Genomic DNA, 18,458 nt, shown 5'->3' on the forward strand with positions numbered 1-18,458 from the left:
TTAGAGTACATTGTGCTTCAGTATGTTGGTAAGCTTCATTGATGTTAATTTTCCTTTCCAGCTTGATTTGGCACCTGCCCAGTGCCAAAACTACTAACTGGTGTACTGAGTCACCATGGTATCACTGTGCTTACTTCACTATATGCACAATGAACTGAGAATATATGAATATTTTAGCCCCCATCAACCTCACATCACCATTTCAAATAAAGCCTAATAATGCATAGGGTTAGGGTCTACGTCTATTTCGGTCGCCTAACATTTCTTTTTTCCTGTCAAAATGTGTCCCCCAATGTCAATACAATGTACAAATTAAATCAATAGATAATAAAAAACAAATAGGTACTATTATAAAAAATAAAGTAAATAAATAAAACACCCTCGCACACACACACCACCTAGGAGGGTTAAACAGACTCAACCCTGAGAGTAAAACAAGTTGAGACCCAGAGGTGGGATTATGTATTAATGGTGCAATACGCAACTTTTGTCTTCAATACCTCACCCAGGTAAGATTTGAGAGTTTATATTGCTCATCCAACGACCCACCACCTAGATGCCAGCAACACAAGTTATTGTTCTGGTATTGGTGGCTCAAGAAGAAGAGGCAATCATTAGGCCTACTTGCTTATGTGCTTCAGGCAGTACTACTATCCATGTGTCCGATCTACCAGACACTGCATGTGTACTAGACTAGTTGTATTGTATTAAAATAAACTACACATATAGTTACCATACAGAGTAGATAGTATTAACAAGTAGTGGATTGCAGGCTTCATGTGTCATTAGGATGAATAGTGTTTAACAAAAGGGTGCCAGAACCCCCACACACAGACAGACAGACAGACAGACAGACAGACACACAGACACACACACACACACACGGAGAGACCACACCCAGCAGGATCAAATCAATTGTGTGGGATCGGATTATGAGAGTTACACGACACGTCTTCCACCTTGTCATTGTCACGAGGTTGTTTTTTGGTATTTTTGCTGCTGTAAGGAAACTGAACAAAATAAAATGCCTTGTATGTAGACCTGACCTACATACACATAATATGAAACAGCTTGACCGTATCTTTCTACACTACTATTCTATTCTATTATTCATAGTTCAGATGTGCCTCAATAATCAATGTTATCATCTATACACTATACTGTTCCTTGTTCCTCCACTTAAATAATCAATAGTTTTAAATGATGTGTCAACTCGTCTTATCTCAATTTTCAGTGCTTCCAGTGTACAGGTTGTTAGGTGGAACCATTTGAAAACGGTTTGAGCCAAAATGACGTTTTTTTACATAATCATTTTAATTCAATACATGTGACCTATAGTGCATTTATCAAAATCTCACACCTATGTACTAAAACCCATTGTCCAAATGGACCCATAAGGTCTAACCTTTTCAGTACAAAGTACGAAGTACAAAACTTCTACAAAAGCCTAGTTTGTGCGTGAAAACAGTTTACTAAGAAGTTGAACTACCTACAGTTTAACTGAAACACAGAAAAGATCCCAGCAGTCTACTGAAACACAGAAAATAACCCAGCAGTCCTCAACCCTTCATCACTTACTTAGGAATGACAATACTTGTTCAAACCTGCTGCACAATGTGTGTGTGCGTGCACGCATGTGTAAAGCACCACATTATAGGTGGGAAGAAAGCTGGTAAGTATGTAGGATCAGAGTTCCCAGGCAGTAAAGTGATGACTCAGATAAAACAGGCATCTCTAAATCTTTGTCAAATATTTTCACATTTGAAAATATGGCCTCATCGGCATTTGGCTCAACGCCACTATGGTACTATGCATCATTTCACCTTGTGGGCAATTCAGAAACCCGTGGAATGGAAGCCATCGTTCTCACGATAATACAAATCCTAACATTTTGTAAAAATAAAAAAGTGGAAAACAAAATCTGCCTAACGATGTCACTAGTGGACGGGTTTCTGAACTGTTCAGACCTCCTATGAGACAGACAGAGTAGAAAAAAAATATTGTGCCATTTTATCATGATCATTAGTGAGGACCCATTATATGAAGATAGGTTGAAAAGTGGTCCTCACAGTCACAGCGCAAGCACATCATGTGAGCTTGCAGATGTAGTGGATACAAGCAAGCATCAACAGCTTGTATCCACTACAAAGTATAAAATAGTGCTTAAGCAGACCTCTTACTGCCATAGATAATGGTTAAAAGTGATCATGACACATGTAAGCATTTGTTAAGTAAAGCCATGAATTGATAATTATTCATACGGCAGCTCAGAAGTCCAGGTCGACCTCACTTTATCAATCTCCAAAGAGACCATGATGCATATGTTCAAACCCAATCACAAACAATCACACTGGAGCTCAACGGCTCTACAATGAACGGAAGATTAACTAAAATTAGTTAAAATCGTTGATGCAACTGCTTGTTGCGTCAATGCAACATATTTACATATCCTGGCTGTCACAGTTAGTCTGTCCTGCACATTAGTCATTTTATCGCCTAAATAGAATAGTTGATTTGGTCCTTGGTCATTTTGTCATCATATGTACTGTACACTTGACTACTGTAATCATGGTCGCCGTAAAAATCGATCAGACGTCTACAGTTGATTACGCTGCTGCTCGAGTACTTGCCAATAACAAGAAGGTTGACCATATCACTTCAGCTCATCTTAGATCTTTGGTTATGAAAAATTGAATGGTTTAGGTCTGACCTTGTGCAATGTTACATGAACCATCCTGACCCCTCAGGTCATCTTTGACAGGTCTGTGGAGAAGCACAATTCAGCTTTGTCTGTGATGAGTGATTATCTTTGATAATCTATGAAGCACTTTTGAAACACACAGAATAAAATAACTAGAGAGACCGACTAAAATAATAAAAAAACAAAACTTTAATTTAGTCATTGCTTTTACAAAGTACAACAACCCATAAAAAAACAACACTGAACAATGACATGAATATCTAATTTGTTTCTAAGGACATTGAGGGAGCAATCAAAGATGAGTTGAACATGTTGGTGCAGTTTGGTCGAGGCCTGTGACAGTTGCTTCAGCCTGGGACAAGGGACACTTCCAAAAAAGAAAAGAAAAAAAAACTTCTTGTGGTGAACTAGAATGAAAGATGAGAAATACAAACTGATCATTGCCTGTATTCATCAAACATCTCAGAATTACTCCCAATAATCATGCTTTAAGTTACACCAGAATCAAACATACACGGCAGTTATATAATTTATACAGGAGCAAAAACTATATTGAAACACTCACAATAGCATGTCATGCAATATAGCGGATCTACAAGCTCACACCGCATCACAGTGTGTGTAGATCAGGGGTGCCCACACTTTTTTGACTTGAGGTCTACTTTTAAAATTGCCAGCTCAAGGTGATCTACCAACCAAAAAAATATTATCCCATTGCTTAAAATACTCAAAATAAATAACATTAAGGAATTAGTACGGTTTCAAAATCAATTCTATTTATTTACCACCTTTATTTTGTTAAAGTTACTCTTTGTAATAACGTCAATCAATTACAATTTGTAATAACATATTGCTCATAAAATGTTACAAATATTAAAAGTATCACACATAAAAAGCATACACAATCACATGAAGGAATAATGCACCACTCAACTCAACCAGAGCAGAACTCCTACCACAGGACTCTGGCAATCAATTAATAGGCCTACAGTTGCAACCACTATATTAATGGAAAGTATTTCATACAATTTAAGTAAAAAAAAATCTGAACTTTCCCTTTAATCAGATGACTGCTTGCAGCCTTGCACTGAATGGAGTCCGTCAACGCTGCGTAATCCGGACAGTCACTGCTGACAGCTAGTCTTAAACAGGCCTCCAAATGATCGTCCGTCAACGTGGAACGATATTAATTATCTTCATGTGGGAAAACGCTGATTCACATAAATATGTGGAGCCAAATAACGCTGTAAGCGAGGCTGCACAAGTCCTGATGTTTGGATACTTTTCCTCCACGAGTAAGTTCCAAAACTCTCCATCGCGGGCGCGCAACTTTAACTGCATGTCAGCCTGCAGTGCCATGATCTCATTCTCCAACGCAGAAGAGTTCATGTTAAAAAGTGTTGCTATTTTCGAGGCAATGGAATCAACATCAGCTTCTGAATGGGAAGCACATGAATGTAGCGATGGGCTCAAGTAAGGCAAACGCAGTTGGACTTGGAATGTGACATCGTGAAAAATAAAATTTTCTTCCCACTCTGCATGGAAACTTCTTTGCCGCGCGCATCTTGCTATATGAACAATGATGGATAGATATCCTTTTAATTTGTTTGTTTAACAACAGAACAGACCCGACATTCCCCACACTTGAAAACAAGGCACTGCATTGTGGGGGGTTTTAAAGCCGCCGCCGCGCCGCCGCCTGCCCGAGGCGAGGATTGTTTTTTTTCATGTCAGGGCGGTCTACCTGCGCAGCGCTTGCGATCGACTGGTCGAACGCGATCGACGTAATGGGCACCCCTGGTGTAGATCTATTTGTGCACAAAATGGTCACCCAGCAAAGTATGTATAACATTATGGCATTGATTTACAAAAGATACAAGGTTTCTGCCCAACTGTGACTATATAAATCAAGTATAAATGAGGCTTGACGTTCCTACCTTAAAGTTTGTCACTCCTGGGTCTCCATGCTCTCGTCTTCTCCGTCAGCTCCTTCCTCCGTCACCTCCTCATCCTCCTCCTTCCTCTCCGGGGGCTTCTCGTACGCCTTCTCTGACGGCGTGACGATCACTCCGTCCCATGTGGACATCTCAGATGCCAGGTCTGACAGGCCAGAATATCATCCATTAACACGGCGTACTGTACATTTTCAGATCATGAATAATGCAAATTAAATAGGCAGGATTTGCCTACAAAATACTCCCCTACTTCCCTTTGCTAATTTTCAAGCTCAGAGAAGGCGTACTACAATAGTATTCTTCTATGTGTAGTAGTACTGACTCAGCAGCGATATGACTTCAAATCAATCAGGATGATTTATAGCAGACTTACAAGCACACACACGCACGTTGCAATACCATGCAGTGTGAGCTTGTAGATAGTCTATTCTCGCATAATAAATTAGTCGACGAAGTATAGTATATGTTTAATACATTTGATGCTTCCTATCAAATAAAAACTATTTGTGCTCAGGACAAGTATACTCGTTCTAAGGCGTTTTATATTGATATAAGAAGGCCTCGCTTTCCATCTTTGGAATCACTCCGGTTGCCAGGCTTGGTTTCCAGGGCCCCGTCCGCACTGTTTATGCATGTGCACACCCATTAGCTTCTGTTTTAGTCACGATCTTTAGACGCCGTTTTCTCTGAAACTACGGCACTGTCCGTCGTGTTTATCCGATCAGAGGTCATGTCTGATTTTACGGTGCATCTCGATTAGAACATTCACGTTTCTAAAGAAAGATGGACATTGCATTAGCTTGCTAGCACTAATGGTACATGCATTTAAGCTAGTGGAAAAGTGCATCATAATAAGATCTGCCTGTATCCAGTGGCACCCAAGCACTAAGACTTTTGGCCACAAGGTGGCACTCAAAGTGTTGACAGTGAAAGCGTGCATGCATTTAGTAAAGGAAATCAACTTACAGCTGGCGTCTCCTTCCAGGCCTAGGATCTTCCTGTAGCCTCCATGAGACAGAACCCTCACCAGAGTCTGGGCTGTGAAACACACCATGTCCTGGATAAAATAAATAATGATACGTCAGTCAGTTATAAAAGAACAAGAACAATGCCCTGTTCTAGTAAACCCGACGAGGACAGAGATCCTATGAAATAAATAATGTGGAGGGCAGATGGTGACAAGCAGATGTACCTGCTGTTCCAGAGTCATGACAGTGTGCACTCTGTGGTTTCCACTCTCACAGGGGTCCGTGATGCCCACTGATCCGGGCAGGAAGAGTCCAGCAGCGAGCATCTGAAGGCAACGTCTAGAAAAGCAACCAAACAGGAGACCAAAGTCAAGAAGACTGGTTTACACCGTGACCACAGAGGAAAGCTTGACCTAAAGTTAATCTATCATTCTAAATTCCAAATAATCTTCCAGAAGAATGAATTATGTCTAAATTAGGGCTGTCATGATTGCAAAATTAAAGTTGACGATTAATTGTCATACAAATAATTTCAATTTACTTTTGGGCATTGAACATTACAAATTATATTTCCATTTGCCTTTTTAGGCTTCATAATCAAATTGCACAGAGCAGATATGACAACTGAAATATACAAATAAATGACAGACTCTTAATTTTATACTTTCAAATACATACTGATCTACAAGCTTACAACACAGATCTACACTGCAAGCTTGTAGATCTGCAATTTGAAAATGCATGAACATTTTTCAACATGCTAAATAATTGCAATTAGACGATGACGTAATAATTGTGACTGGCCTAGCGTTAACTGTACAAGGTTACGAACCTATAAGCCACGTTTAGGGTCAGCGGCTGCCTGGAAGGGTTGTTCATGACTGCTGAATGACCCTGTGAGAGGAGAAAGGGAAGCATGGTTACTGGAATGCAACTTTTTAGTTCTGGTACCTGGATGATAGCCCACTGCCAGGTACTTAAAATTCATGGATCAACGAGTTTTATCTCCAAAAGTCAGAACGATACAGGCATGGTTTGCTCAATTACTGCATATTAAACAAATATTCATAAGCTGGCAAACTAGATAATGTGCCCTTCTGGGCACAGGTCTCCACCAGGAGGATAAGACTGTATGAGATGTTAAATGTTGAGTAATATAAACATGTTTTTAGTTTGTTAGTTATTTTGCAACCATTTTCTTCATTTTGTTGAGGAAATGCAGAGCCAGATCACTGAGTCTCTGAGGATAGAATTCTGGATGAGCAGGACATGTGCAGCATTGTGTTTTGCAGAAATCGGCCTCATGGTGGCGCTATAACCGGCAGATGTGGAGGGATGCAGGGACAAATGTTTTTCCATGGCCTCTAGGGAGTGCGCATACATAAGTTGTATATTGTATACAGATCAATGCAGTTATAGCTAAATGGTCTACTTTTGGACCGAATGGGGACACTACAAATAGTTAATAGCCTCATGTTTTATCATTAGCAAGGTGTCTGTGGCCTCACCAGCAAGTCCAAGATCCAGGGGGTCATGGGTTCAAACCCAGGGAAACGTTGTCTGAGGTCCTTCAACAGACGGATCAGCACTTTGACCCTGAAGGAAAAGAAAGTGGTTCAGTACAAATCTGACAGGCTGGTTCCCCCAGCCACCGCCACACTCTATTCACTCTATTGCTCTATTCACCATTTTCAAAACATTGACATTTTATTAAAATGTCTTTCTCTAATGTCCCAGTACAGGGATGCCAGGTTGGAATAAGAAAGAGGGGATTTCTTACGTGGACTGAGAGGCGTTCTCCTCAAACCAACGGGCATGACGGATGGCAGCCAAGGCACTCTGCAGCACCTTGATATCCACTGTAGACACAAACATCCAGAGTCAAAGTACTGCATTGAGTTCACCTCTAAACAGGTTCTTTTGATCATGTGGTATCATGACGTCGATGCAGAAATATGCGCTGCACAGAGGGATTTTATTGCAGACAATAAAGATGGAAAGAAAGAAAAGCTAAACTCCCCGTCAGGTGAAAAGAAGCGGCTTGGACTCCTCATGCATAGAAGGAAGCATGAGGTCAGTCCGTTGCCATCCACAGGTTGGCAGAGGAAGTGTAGTGCACAGAATTACATTAGATAAAGGAAAAATATATAAAATAAAAGTTGACCTGTATTTTGTTTATGTATCGGCTCAAACTAGCGGATCTGCATTCATCAGTAATTTTAGGCTTGTATTTTGTAATCACCATGTGAAATAACGAGAAATATTACACTTCTGTTTGCTTTATTTTCGTCAGGAGAGGTTAGTTAGTTGGGTGTGGATGCCTCCGTAGCAGACAGTGAGGCACAGCGAGACCATCAGCTCTGGATTTGTCTACAGTTTGGATTAGTCAAGTGATAACAGCAGTCCACATCCATATGTGCATTTCTCAAAAAGAAGGGCTACAATCTAATTACGATCCAATTACAGATGCATCGCGATGCAAATACATGATTTATTTCCACCCGAGTGTGTGACTAAAAAACAAAGTGCTTTCTAATGATCCATAATGAAAACACATGAATTTACTCATAAGAACAAATGGAAGATGTGTCACTGTCAACTGGATAATCAATTTGACATTTGTGAATGGATGAATTAATCACGATTAATCTAAGAATCCATATTTTCCAACCCCACTATGCGAGTACTATTGTGTGAATGAGTTCATGCGTGTGGATACATACAGTGCAGCTCAGGGTCCAGCTTGCGCAGATTTGGGGGTACAGTGGTGATGAGAATCTTGACCGTGGCATCAGCCGAGCTTATTTCAAAGCCCGTCTCATTGGTCAACATGGACAGCACTGACAATGACAGGAAGAAAAGGGGATTATGGGAAGAAAATAAATATCTGACTGACAATATTTTGTGTCCGCCCCACCCCACACACACACACACATGTGTAGTTATTATTGTTTTAAACCAGAGTAAAGAGAGTCTATATATCAATTACTTTAAACTAGACATGGCAATATGGAGAATTACTTTAACTTCATGTTTTTAGTTAATTCTGGGTCCTGGACACATGGACTAAAATAACACACAGAATCAGAACTCACCTTCAGCGGGGTCCTGTGTGCGAAGGGTCTCCACTACCTTATTGCCAAGCGCAGCGACTGCCTCCACTGTTATGAGACAAAATACGTCAGAGATGTGACATTCAAAAACGTCTGAGAGCGCGCGTGCGTGTTTAAAGCTGCAATCTGGAACTTTCATGTCCCGCCCAGAATTCAATGCAATACCTCTCGTCAACCAGTAGGTGTCCTACTTGACCACATAATAATTCATAATAATAAATGCCAGATGTATGTACTATATATTGTATTAACCCATTATCAGATTCTAAAAATGCCAGTTTTCTGAAAAAATTCAAAATTCAAATTCAAAAATTATATATAAAAAAAGAAAAATGCTATATCCTGTACATAACTACCCCAAAAGGGTTCCAGTCTTGAAAGGTAAAAACCCCTAAAGGGCTTCCCGTCCTAAATGGGCTAACATACTCCAAATGAATATACGGATAGGGTATAATGCTTTAAATGTAGCTTGAATGAAAACATCACCCTCTGTGTTGACTTACGGGTGGGAAGGATCTTGAGGATGACCACGAGGTCGGCAACATTGTGTCCTGCCGTCATGGTACCTTTCTTATAAGATCCCACCTGACGCACCTCTTCAATTTGCTATGGGGGGGAAAGCAGAGTATTGTGAACAATGCAACAAGAAACATTCATACATTTTGCTCTCCAGGCAAGGTGGTATATGTATACAGTTAAAGCGGTTATGCCGTATATAGTACTTCGCTATATGACAAATAGCAACTTGTAGAATAGATCTACTATTTGTGCCGTTTTTGAAGATTTATACTTTATTTGTGGAACTTGAAAGCTTCCACCTATAACATGCATAAAATATGAGGTTATGCCACCATGAGTGTGACATAAGAGCTAAACCCCCTGTGAATGTGGTCATTTACCAACACTACCAATATTCGCTAGTAGTCGTATGTATTTTAAGAATAAGTCATTTTGGAATATGCAATAATGCATCCGATCTCAATATTCCTCATCTTAGAAGATATTTTTATCCATGTTTAAAATGACAAAAAACACTTTAGGAACAATCATTACATTCAGCATAGATTCTAGTAATTATAGTATTCTGCATCCTATACTCAATGTAGTTAACTTACAGTATAGGCTACATGGCTTGCATTAATGTTTGACATGTTAAAAATAAAGACTCACCACTTCAAAGGTGCCAGGAGCAACAATAAGGTTGTCAATGACGTTGTTGATCTTTGTGACCAGGGACAAAATGGAAGACTAAACAAAGAGAAGACAAGCAAGACAAAGAGTTAAAGCAGCAGTGCTTGGACATGCAGGTCAAGTTCCTGAGGCAAAAGAACATCGGAAACAACCACTCTATTTTGCAACAACCACTCTATTTTGCATTCTATATAACCACTCCGGTGTTACTTTGCCACACAATGGTGGCATGCAAAGATATTTGAGATAGCCCATCTACAAGCTCACGTGTTGTGAGGGCATTTCATATCTTGAGACATATTGAAACCTTTCACTTATGACAGCCATTATAAATAAATTGTTTCATTAAGTTATTTCATCAATTAGTTTCATAGGGGTGTGTGTAGGGTCACCTGCTCAGTTGTCGTGGGGCTCAGGTCTTGGTTTCTCTTCAGCAAACATTCACTGAACGCCGTCTCATCAGGCGCAGGCTTCACTCTGGGAAAGGCCATCTCACACTGGACACAACAAGCACATAGGGTTAGCACAACGCAGTTCTAAATTTTAACAAACGTTTTTAGTACGAAAGACATGCATGTATTCTACCAGAGGCATATATATTCGTCAACCAATCCCGTTCAACAGGATAGAAAAATGCATTAAACAAATGCAACGCATGACTACTGCTAATAATCTTGTTATCTATAGCTGTAGGCCCCTAATATAACATTGGTGAATAGATAAAAAGCGTATTAATATTATTTATAGGCTTTTAATGTTTTCATCAATCATATGAGATCTTTGCAAGTTACAAAACCACTCAAGAAATAGGGTAATTCAATTATGCTGATTTCAGCATCATCCATCTATTTGATGAACCCTAGCGTACAAAATTTAATTCTGGGGCAATTCAGTGAAAATTGTATCATTTAATTCCACAAAATCCCTGAAAACACCACAAGCCGCAAAAGGCTTCAGAAAAGAAAACGATCTTGATTCCTGACTTCAGATTGTTTTCAATCATCATTCCTATAATACATCACCAGCTCTTTTCATAAGGATGAACTTTGACTCTCTGAAAGAAACATGACCACAGATGTTCACTCAAAGCATACTCCTTTACTCACCACATAAAAATCAAACGGGATGTGTGGCACAAAGGGACGGTACCTAAAAAAACGGAACAGGATAAAGTTATACAAGTTGCATGAATTCCATAAATGCCAAATTATGCCATACATTAGTTAGTTAGTTAGTTAGTTAGTTATCACCCCAATCGCCCAGGACGAAGTTCACTGTCCTTTAAATTAGTAACACATAGCGCCCAGGATGAAGTTTTATCCAAAAGACAAAAGTTTATTGATATGAAAACCGATCACATCGCTCCACAGCCTAGGAGCGCCTGTTGCGCAATACTCGATGTTACCCCTCTGTTTAGCCGACGAGAACGACAATCTTAAAACGCTAATAACTCGCGATCTAAATCATCCCGTCCAATTCTAAGAAAAGATCCTGTGTTAGACGGCCAACCACGGTCCAGTCACTAGTCGCGATAGAATTAATAAAACCTCCCGTTGTTGTCGATCGGCTCTAGAGTGTTTTGGCTACATTTAGCTGCTACATCCACATCCGGTCCATCGGGAAAAGTGCTCCACTGCTATAAATCGCTGTGCGCTATGATTTAATGGATTAAATAACCCCGGGCAATCGGAGTGTTAACAATGAATAGATGCAGTGTAACAGAGGAACAACATTTGTCATTTACCCCTGTACGAGTCCTCCACGGGAGCCGAAGCGACCTCCCCTTCCCCGGCCCCGATCGCCTCTGTGGAGACAAAAAGACATGATTTAGCAACTTGAAATATGGAAACACTTGAATCAGAATGTAATGTATAACAACAATAGAAGCCTTGCATGAAATACTTCAGTGGCTAATGAAATTAATCGATTTATTGATTATATAAAAGAAGTTTCAGTTATTAAATTAAATTAAACTGAATTAAGAAAATAATCAAACTATTGTATATACTATATAGCCTATTGTATGTTTTTAAATTTCTCAATGAATCTAACACACAGGACCTCAATGGAAATAAGCCCTCGGCTTGCGGTGGGGTTTTTTTTTCTCCTCCAAACTGTTAATTAATAAAGTATTTAATCAAAAATCGATCTTACATAGATTAGGAGTATACAAGTCATTTTCAATTTTTTTGGTTCTTTCTCAACATTGTAGCAGAAATAACATGTTAGTTAACAAAAATATATATACATAAAGTATGTATGCCACCCAAGAAAAAACATACCTAGTATGTGCATTAAAAGCACAGCACTATTTGATGTGCTGTGAGCATTGTGGGTCCTACTCCTAAATATTAGACACCAAGTGTAGGAGTGGGACTTTGGGGCTAGGGAAAATATAAAATGTTGACCAAATATCCCGATATATCGATATAGCATCGGCCGTCTGTCCACTAGTGTTAGGTCGGCTGCTTTGTTGCCACACACCACCCCCATTTGAACCCATTCATTCTCTCGTGCTTATGCTTGCTTGTGAAAATAGTAAAACCCCCGAGGATCAAGCCCACGACGCGTTGTGAGCTTATTTGCCATTACGAAAATGTTTTAAAAATAGAATAATAAGTGACCAAGACATTTCTTTGCTAAATAAATCCATCCCCATTCATCCATTCGGCTGAGCTAGCAGCGTTAGCACGTTGGCTAAGCTGTGTTCACAAGGCCTCCTCTTCCATCTCACGCTGCACGCGCGGTTTAGCCAACAGCTAGCTGCTTATTATTACTACATATAAACTACGTCCCGTCCTCGTGTCCATGTTATTGACGTTTATATAAATACACATGTAAAGTATCATAGTCACCTCATTGCGTACGACGTTTTGGTGACTGGAAACACAGAAACAACGGAGAAATTCTTCAGCGCTCAACGCCGGGCTGCAACGATTTATGGTGAGCAGTGGGTGAGCTAGAGAGTGACGTCTACGGCAGCGTCTAGTGAACAGTTCTAATGAACAGTTTTAAGACTTCCGGTGGACGATCTCTTCAAAATAAGAGTACCCTCTAGAGTATGAAAAAAAAGTTTCATTTGCACATTAAAACTACAAATTAAGCATTTAAATGATGCTATATGATGCTAGAAGACACACATTATGTTTCTGTGTAAAAATAAGTAATTAAATAATAATAATAGTAATAATAAAGTCATCTAAATGCATAAATGCTCATCACTGGAGTGCATGGACTTTATAAAGTGGACACTGGACAAAAGACGGCTCCGCGAGGCAACTATCTGGACATACCCACGCGTCCGGGGAGATGTCCTCTACCACCCCACAGTCTCCGCTAAGCGGGAGAGGTGTAAAATTCAGAGCAGCAGAGCTTCTACTGGGGTCAATGCAAAAAAAAATACCGTTTCCGGACCCAGACTGGACACTGGACAAAAGACGGCTCCGCGAGGCAACTATCTGGACATACCCACGCGTCCGGGGAGATGTCCTCTACCACCCCACAGTCTCCGCTAAGCGGGAGAGGTGTAAAATTCAGAGCAGCAGACCTTCTATTGGGGTCAACACTCAAAAAAGTGCCGTTTCCAGACACAGAATGGACACTGGACAAAGAGGCCTCCGCGAGGCAACTATCTGGACACACCCACGCGTTCAGGGAGATGTCCTGTACCACACCCCAGTCTCCGCTAAGCGGGAGAGGTGTAAAATTCACAGCAGCAGAGCTTCTAATGGGGTCAATGCAAAAAAATGTACCGTTTCCGGACCCAGACTGGACACTGGACAAAAGACGGCTCCGCGAGGCAACTATCTGGACATACCCACGCGTCCGGGGAGATGTCCTCTACCACCCCACAGTCTCCGCTAAGCGGGAGAGGTGTAAAATTCACAGCAGCAGAGCTTCTAATGGGGTCAATGCAAAAAAATGTACCGTTTCCGGACCCAGACTGGACACTGGACAAAAGACGGCTCCGCGAGGCAACTATCTGGACATACCCACGCGTCCGGGGAGATGTCCTCTACCACCCCACAGTCTCCGCTAAGCGGGAGAGGTGTAAAATTCAGAGCAGCAGACCTTCTATTGGGGTCAACACTCAAAAAAGTGCCGTTTCCAGACACAGAATGGACACTGGACAAAGAGGCCTCCGCGAGGCAACTATCTGGACACACCCACGCGTTCAGGGAGATGTCCTGTACCACACCCCAGTCTCCGCTAAGCGGGAGAGGTGTAAAATTCACAGCAGCAGAGCTTCTAATGGGGTCAATGCAAAAAAATGTACCGTTTCCGGACCCAGACTGGACACTGGACAAAAGACGGCTCCGCGAGGCAACTATCTGGACATACCCACGCGTCCGGGGAGATGTCCTCTACCACCCCACAGTCTCCGCTAAGCGGGAGAGGTGTAAAATTCAGAGCAGCAGAGCTTCTACTGGGGTCAATGCAAAAAAAAATACCGTTTCCGGACCCAGACTGGACACTGGACAAAAGACGGCTCCGCGAGGCAACTATCTGGACACACCCACGCGTTCAGGGAGATGTCCTGTACCACACCCCAGTCTCCGCTAAGCGGGAGAGGTGTAAAATTCACAGCAGCAGACCTTCTATTGGGGTCAACACTCAAAAAAGTGCCGTTTCCAGACACAGAATGGACACTGGACAAAGAGGCCTCCGCGAGGCAACTATCTGGACACACCCACGCGTTCAGGGAGATGTCCTGTACCACACCCCAGTCTCCGCTAAGCGGGAGAGGTGTAAAATTCACAGCAGCAGAGCTTCTAATGGGGTCAATGCAAAAAAATGTACCGTTTCCGGACCCAGACTGGACACTGGACAAAAGACGGCTCCGCGAGGCAACTATCTGGACATACCCACGCGTCCGGGGAGATGTCCTCTACCACCCCACAGTCTCCGCTAAGCGGGAGAGGTGTAAAATTCAGAGCAGCAGAGCTTCTACTGGGGTCAATGCAAAAAAAAATACCGTTTCCGGACCCAGACTGGACACTGGACAAAAGACGGCTCCGCGAGGCAACTATCTGGACACACCCACGCGTTCAGGGAGATGTCCTGTACCACACCCCAGTCTCCGCTAAGCGGGAGAGGTGTAAAATTCACAGCAGCAGAGCTTCTAATGGGGTCAATGCAAAAAAATGTACCGTTTCCGGACCCAGACTGGACACTGGACAAAAGACGGCTCCGCGAGGCAACTATCTGGACATACCCACGCGTCCGGGGAGATGTCCTCTACCACCCCACAGTCTCCGCTAAGCGGGAGAGGTGTAAAATTCAGAGCAGCAGACCTTCTATTGGGGTCAACACTCAAAAAAGTGCCGTTTCCAGACACAGAATGGACACTGGACAAAGAGGCCTCCGCGAGGCAACTATCTGGACACACCCACGCGTTCAGGGAGATGTCCTGTACCACACCCCAGTCTCCGCTAAGCGGGAGAGGTGTAAAATTCACAGCAGCAGAGCTTCTAATGGGGTCAATGCAAAAAAATGTACCGTTTCCGGACCCAGACTGGACACTGGACAAAAGACGGCTCCGCGAGGCAACTATCTGGACATACCCACGCGTCCGGGGAGATGTCCTCTACCACCCCACAGTCTCCGCTAAGCGGGAGAGGTGTAAAATTCAGAGCAGCAGAGCTTCTACTGGGGTCAATGCAAAAAAATGTACCGTTTCCGGACCCAGACTGGACACTGGACAAAGAGGCCTCCGCGAGGCAACTATCTGGACACACCCACGCGTTCAGGGAGATGTCCTGTACCACACCCCAGTCTCCGCTAAGCGGGAGAGGTGTAAAATTCACAGCAGCAGAGCTTCTAATGGGGTCAATGCAAAAAAATGTACCGTTTCCGGACCCAGACTGGACACTGGACAAAAGACGGCTCCGCGAGGCAACTATCTGGACATACCCACGCGTCCGGGGAGATGTCCTCTACCACCCCACAGTCTCCGCTAAGCGGGAGAGGTGTAAAATTCAGAGCAGCAGAGCTTCTACTGGGGTCAATGCAAAAAAAAATACCGTTTCCGGACCCAGACTGGACACTGGACAAAAGAGGCCTCCGCGAGGCAACTATCTGGACACACCCACGCGTTCAGGGAGATGTCCTGTACCACACCCCAGTCTCCGCTAAGCGGGAGAGGTGTAAAATTCACAGCAGCAGAGCTTCTAATGGGGTCAATGCAAAAAAATGTACCGTTTCCGGACCCAGACTGGACACTGGACAAAAGACGGCTCCGCGAGGCAACTATCTGGACATACCCACGCGTCCGGGGAGATGTCCTCTACCACCCCACAGTCTCCGCTAAGCGGGAGAGGTGTAAAATTCAGAGCAGCAGAGCTTCTATTGGGGTCAACACTCAAAAAAGTGCCGTTTCCAGACACAGAATGGACACTGGACAAAGAGGCCTCCGCGAGGCAACTATCTGGACATACCCACGCGTTCAGGGAGATGTCCTGTACCACACCCCAGTCTCCGCTAAGCGGGAGAGGTGTAAAATTCACAGCAGCAGAGCTTCTAATGGGGTCAATGCAAAAAAATGTACCGTTTCCGGACCCAGACCTAATTACTGGTGTTTGAACACTAATGTCAATTGACAATGAATGACAATGGTAATGTTAGATGGGCCATTAACATACATTAGCCATACCTCTACCATGAATTGCAAAATACTGTAAGGCTAAGTATTTTTGCAGTGGACCAAATACATTAACCAGTTCTTGTTCAGGACTGAATCCATTAGAACAACATCCAAGCCTTTACCAAAAAGCAGTTTATAAAAGTGTACTAAGTATACTTAAGGTAAAAGGTGCTTGCTTTAAAGGTATTCAACTAATGTATTTTCACACACACATTGGCTTCTTTGGTTTTTGGCTTTCTAGTCTAGTCCCGTTCATATTTGTTTGGCAACGGTGATATATACAAAATGTCACCAACTATATTACCAACTCATAGCTCATAGCTGGCTGCATGCAATTGCAATTGCAAAGTAATACTAATTATTTTGGTAATTACTGGTGTTTGAACACTAATGTCAGCATGAATAACAATGTCATTCACTATGTAGATGGGCCATTAACAGTAATAGCTTATTTTTACAGTGCTGTACATTCCTGCCCCAGATATAGATGAGGTGACAACGATTGATCGTTGTATATATAAAGTGGCCCTCTCCAAGCATTACATTTATAAAAGAATAAAAGAATACAGACAAGGCTTTGAAAGTTAGAAATAAATACCTTTTAATTAATCATTCAATCAATCAATTCAATGGAAAGAAAAAGGCATACAGTTTCATTCACTGTTACACAGAAGAAGAAAAAATCACTCTTCAAAATAATGGTCATCACAATCAGAAATAAAACGCTCATTTTAAAGTTTCCAAATCCCTACAATATTTGTTTTTAAACATCACAATTTGTCTTAATGTGGACTGAGAAGCTACTTTAATAGTTTAGTAGTCACAGATTTGATCAATTTACTGCATGTGTGTGCGCATCTGTGTTAATACAGCAAACATTATTCAAACATGCAAAACATGCAAAAACTACAAAGTCAATCAGTGCAAACATCACTCAAAAGTACAAAATGGTACTATAAGTGCAACGTACCTATAAGTGCATACATTACTCAAATGTATAAAAAGGTAAGACGTGCAATGTACCAAGTGCAAACGTTACTCAAATGTATAATATGGTACAACATGCAATGTACCTCAATGCAAACGTCACTCAAATGTATAATATGGTACAACATGCAATGTACCTAAGTGCACACATCACTCAAATGTATAAAAAGGTATAGTGCAAAGCATCACTGCAAACATTAAGTGCAAACATTGTACACACACACACACACACACACACAAATTGATCAAAAGTTAGATGTACTTTTAAAGCAAAACCAGCTCAGTCCAAACATTTCAAACGTTTGTTTTTAGATGATCACAGTAAGCACTATTGGATTAAATCACGTGGGGACGTGTCATTTGGCGTCCCTCGCATCCTCCATTGTCGAAGTTCTCCTACAACATAGATAAAACAGAGCCTTTTAGTGCAGTGCAGTACTTAAACTATGTACTCATAGCAATACATTTTTTCCTGTCAGCTCATACAATATGATATCTCGCTTTTCAGTCTCTGTTTGGAAAGTGTTGAGACTCACATCAAACAGAACAGCTTTGGAAAATAAACAAGTGTAGAGACCACAGCTACTGTTGTCAGTTTGTGTTATGAAATGAGGGCAACTGTCATAACACTCATATCTAAATGTGATATTCATACCTCTACCATGAATTGCAAAATACTGTAAGGCTAAGTATTTTTGCAGTGGACCAAATACATTAACCAGGTCTTGTTCATACGTATGGACTGAATCCATTAGAACAACATCTAAGACTATGCTATCACCCTCCACTGTCTTTTTAGAGAAATCTATGACAATTGCTCCCCAATGAGTCTTTTGGAGGTTGACTGGCAATATTACCAACTCATATCTCCACCAATTCTGTGATGTTCTTGGTACATCT

General features: G+C 41.7%; 1 protein-coding gene across 1 annotated transcript; it reads right to left on the reverse strand.

Moving 5' to 3' along the window:
• Window positions 1-2,867: 2,867 nt before the first annotated feature.
• Window positions 2,868-12,900, reverse strand: ilf2 (interleukin enhancer binding factor 2). Its single transcript, XM_080786947.1, has 15 exons — window positions 12,784-12,900; window positions 11,673-11,732; window positions 11,035-11,077; window positions 10,321-10,425; window positions 9,908-9,985; window positions 9,241-9,343; window positions 8,720-8,785; window positions 8,348-8,464; window positions 7,405-7,483; window positions 7,133-7,220; window positions 6,457-6,518; window positions 5,849-5,963; window positions 5,623-5,713; window positions 4,639-4,801; window positions 2,868-3,108 (listed from the first exon to the last, which is right to left on the reverse strand). The coding sequence occupies exons 1-14, from the start codon at window positions 12,786-12,788 to the stop codon at window positions 4,650-4,652; spliced, it is 1,164 nt and encodes a 387-aa protein (XP_080643073.1). The 5' UTR covers window positions 12,789-12,900; the 3' UTR covers window positions 2,868-3,108; window positions 4,639-4,649.
• Between the last annotated feature and the right edge of the window lie 5,558 nt (window positions 12,901-18,458).

Source organism: Protomyctophum bolini (genome assembly GCF_963924005.1).
Source record: "Protomyctophum bolini genome assembly, chromosome: 17".
Classification (NCBI taxonomy): domain Eukaryota; kingdom Metazoa; phylum Chordata; class Actinopteri; order Myctophiformes; family Myctophidae; genus Protomyctophum; species Protomyctophum bolini.

What these genes read in the sequence shown, in the direction of transcription:
- ilf2 (XM_080786947.1), bottom strand. An exon ending in CCTCAAGATCCTTCCCACCC is followed by an intron (nt 8,786 to 9,240) that starts GTAAGTCAACAC and finishes GTCTCATAACAG; the next exon opens with TGGAGGCAGTCGCTGCGCTT. An exon ending in CCTGGATCTTGGACTTGCTG is followed by an intron (nt 6,519 to 7,132) that starts GTGAGGCCACAG and finishes CTCCTCTCACAG; the next exon opens with GGTCATTCAGCAGTCATGAA.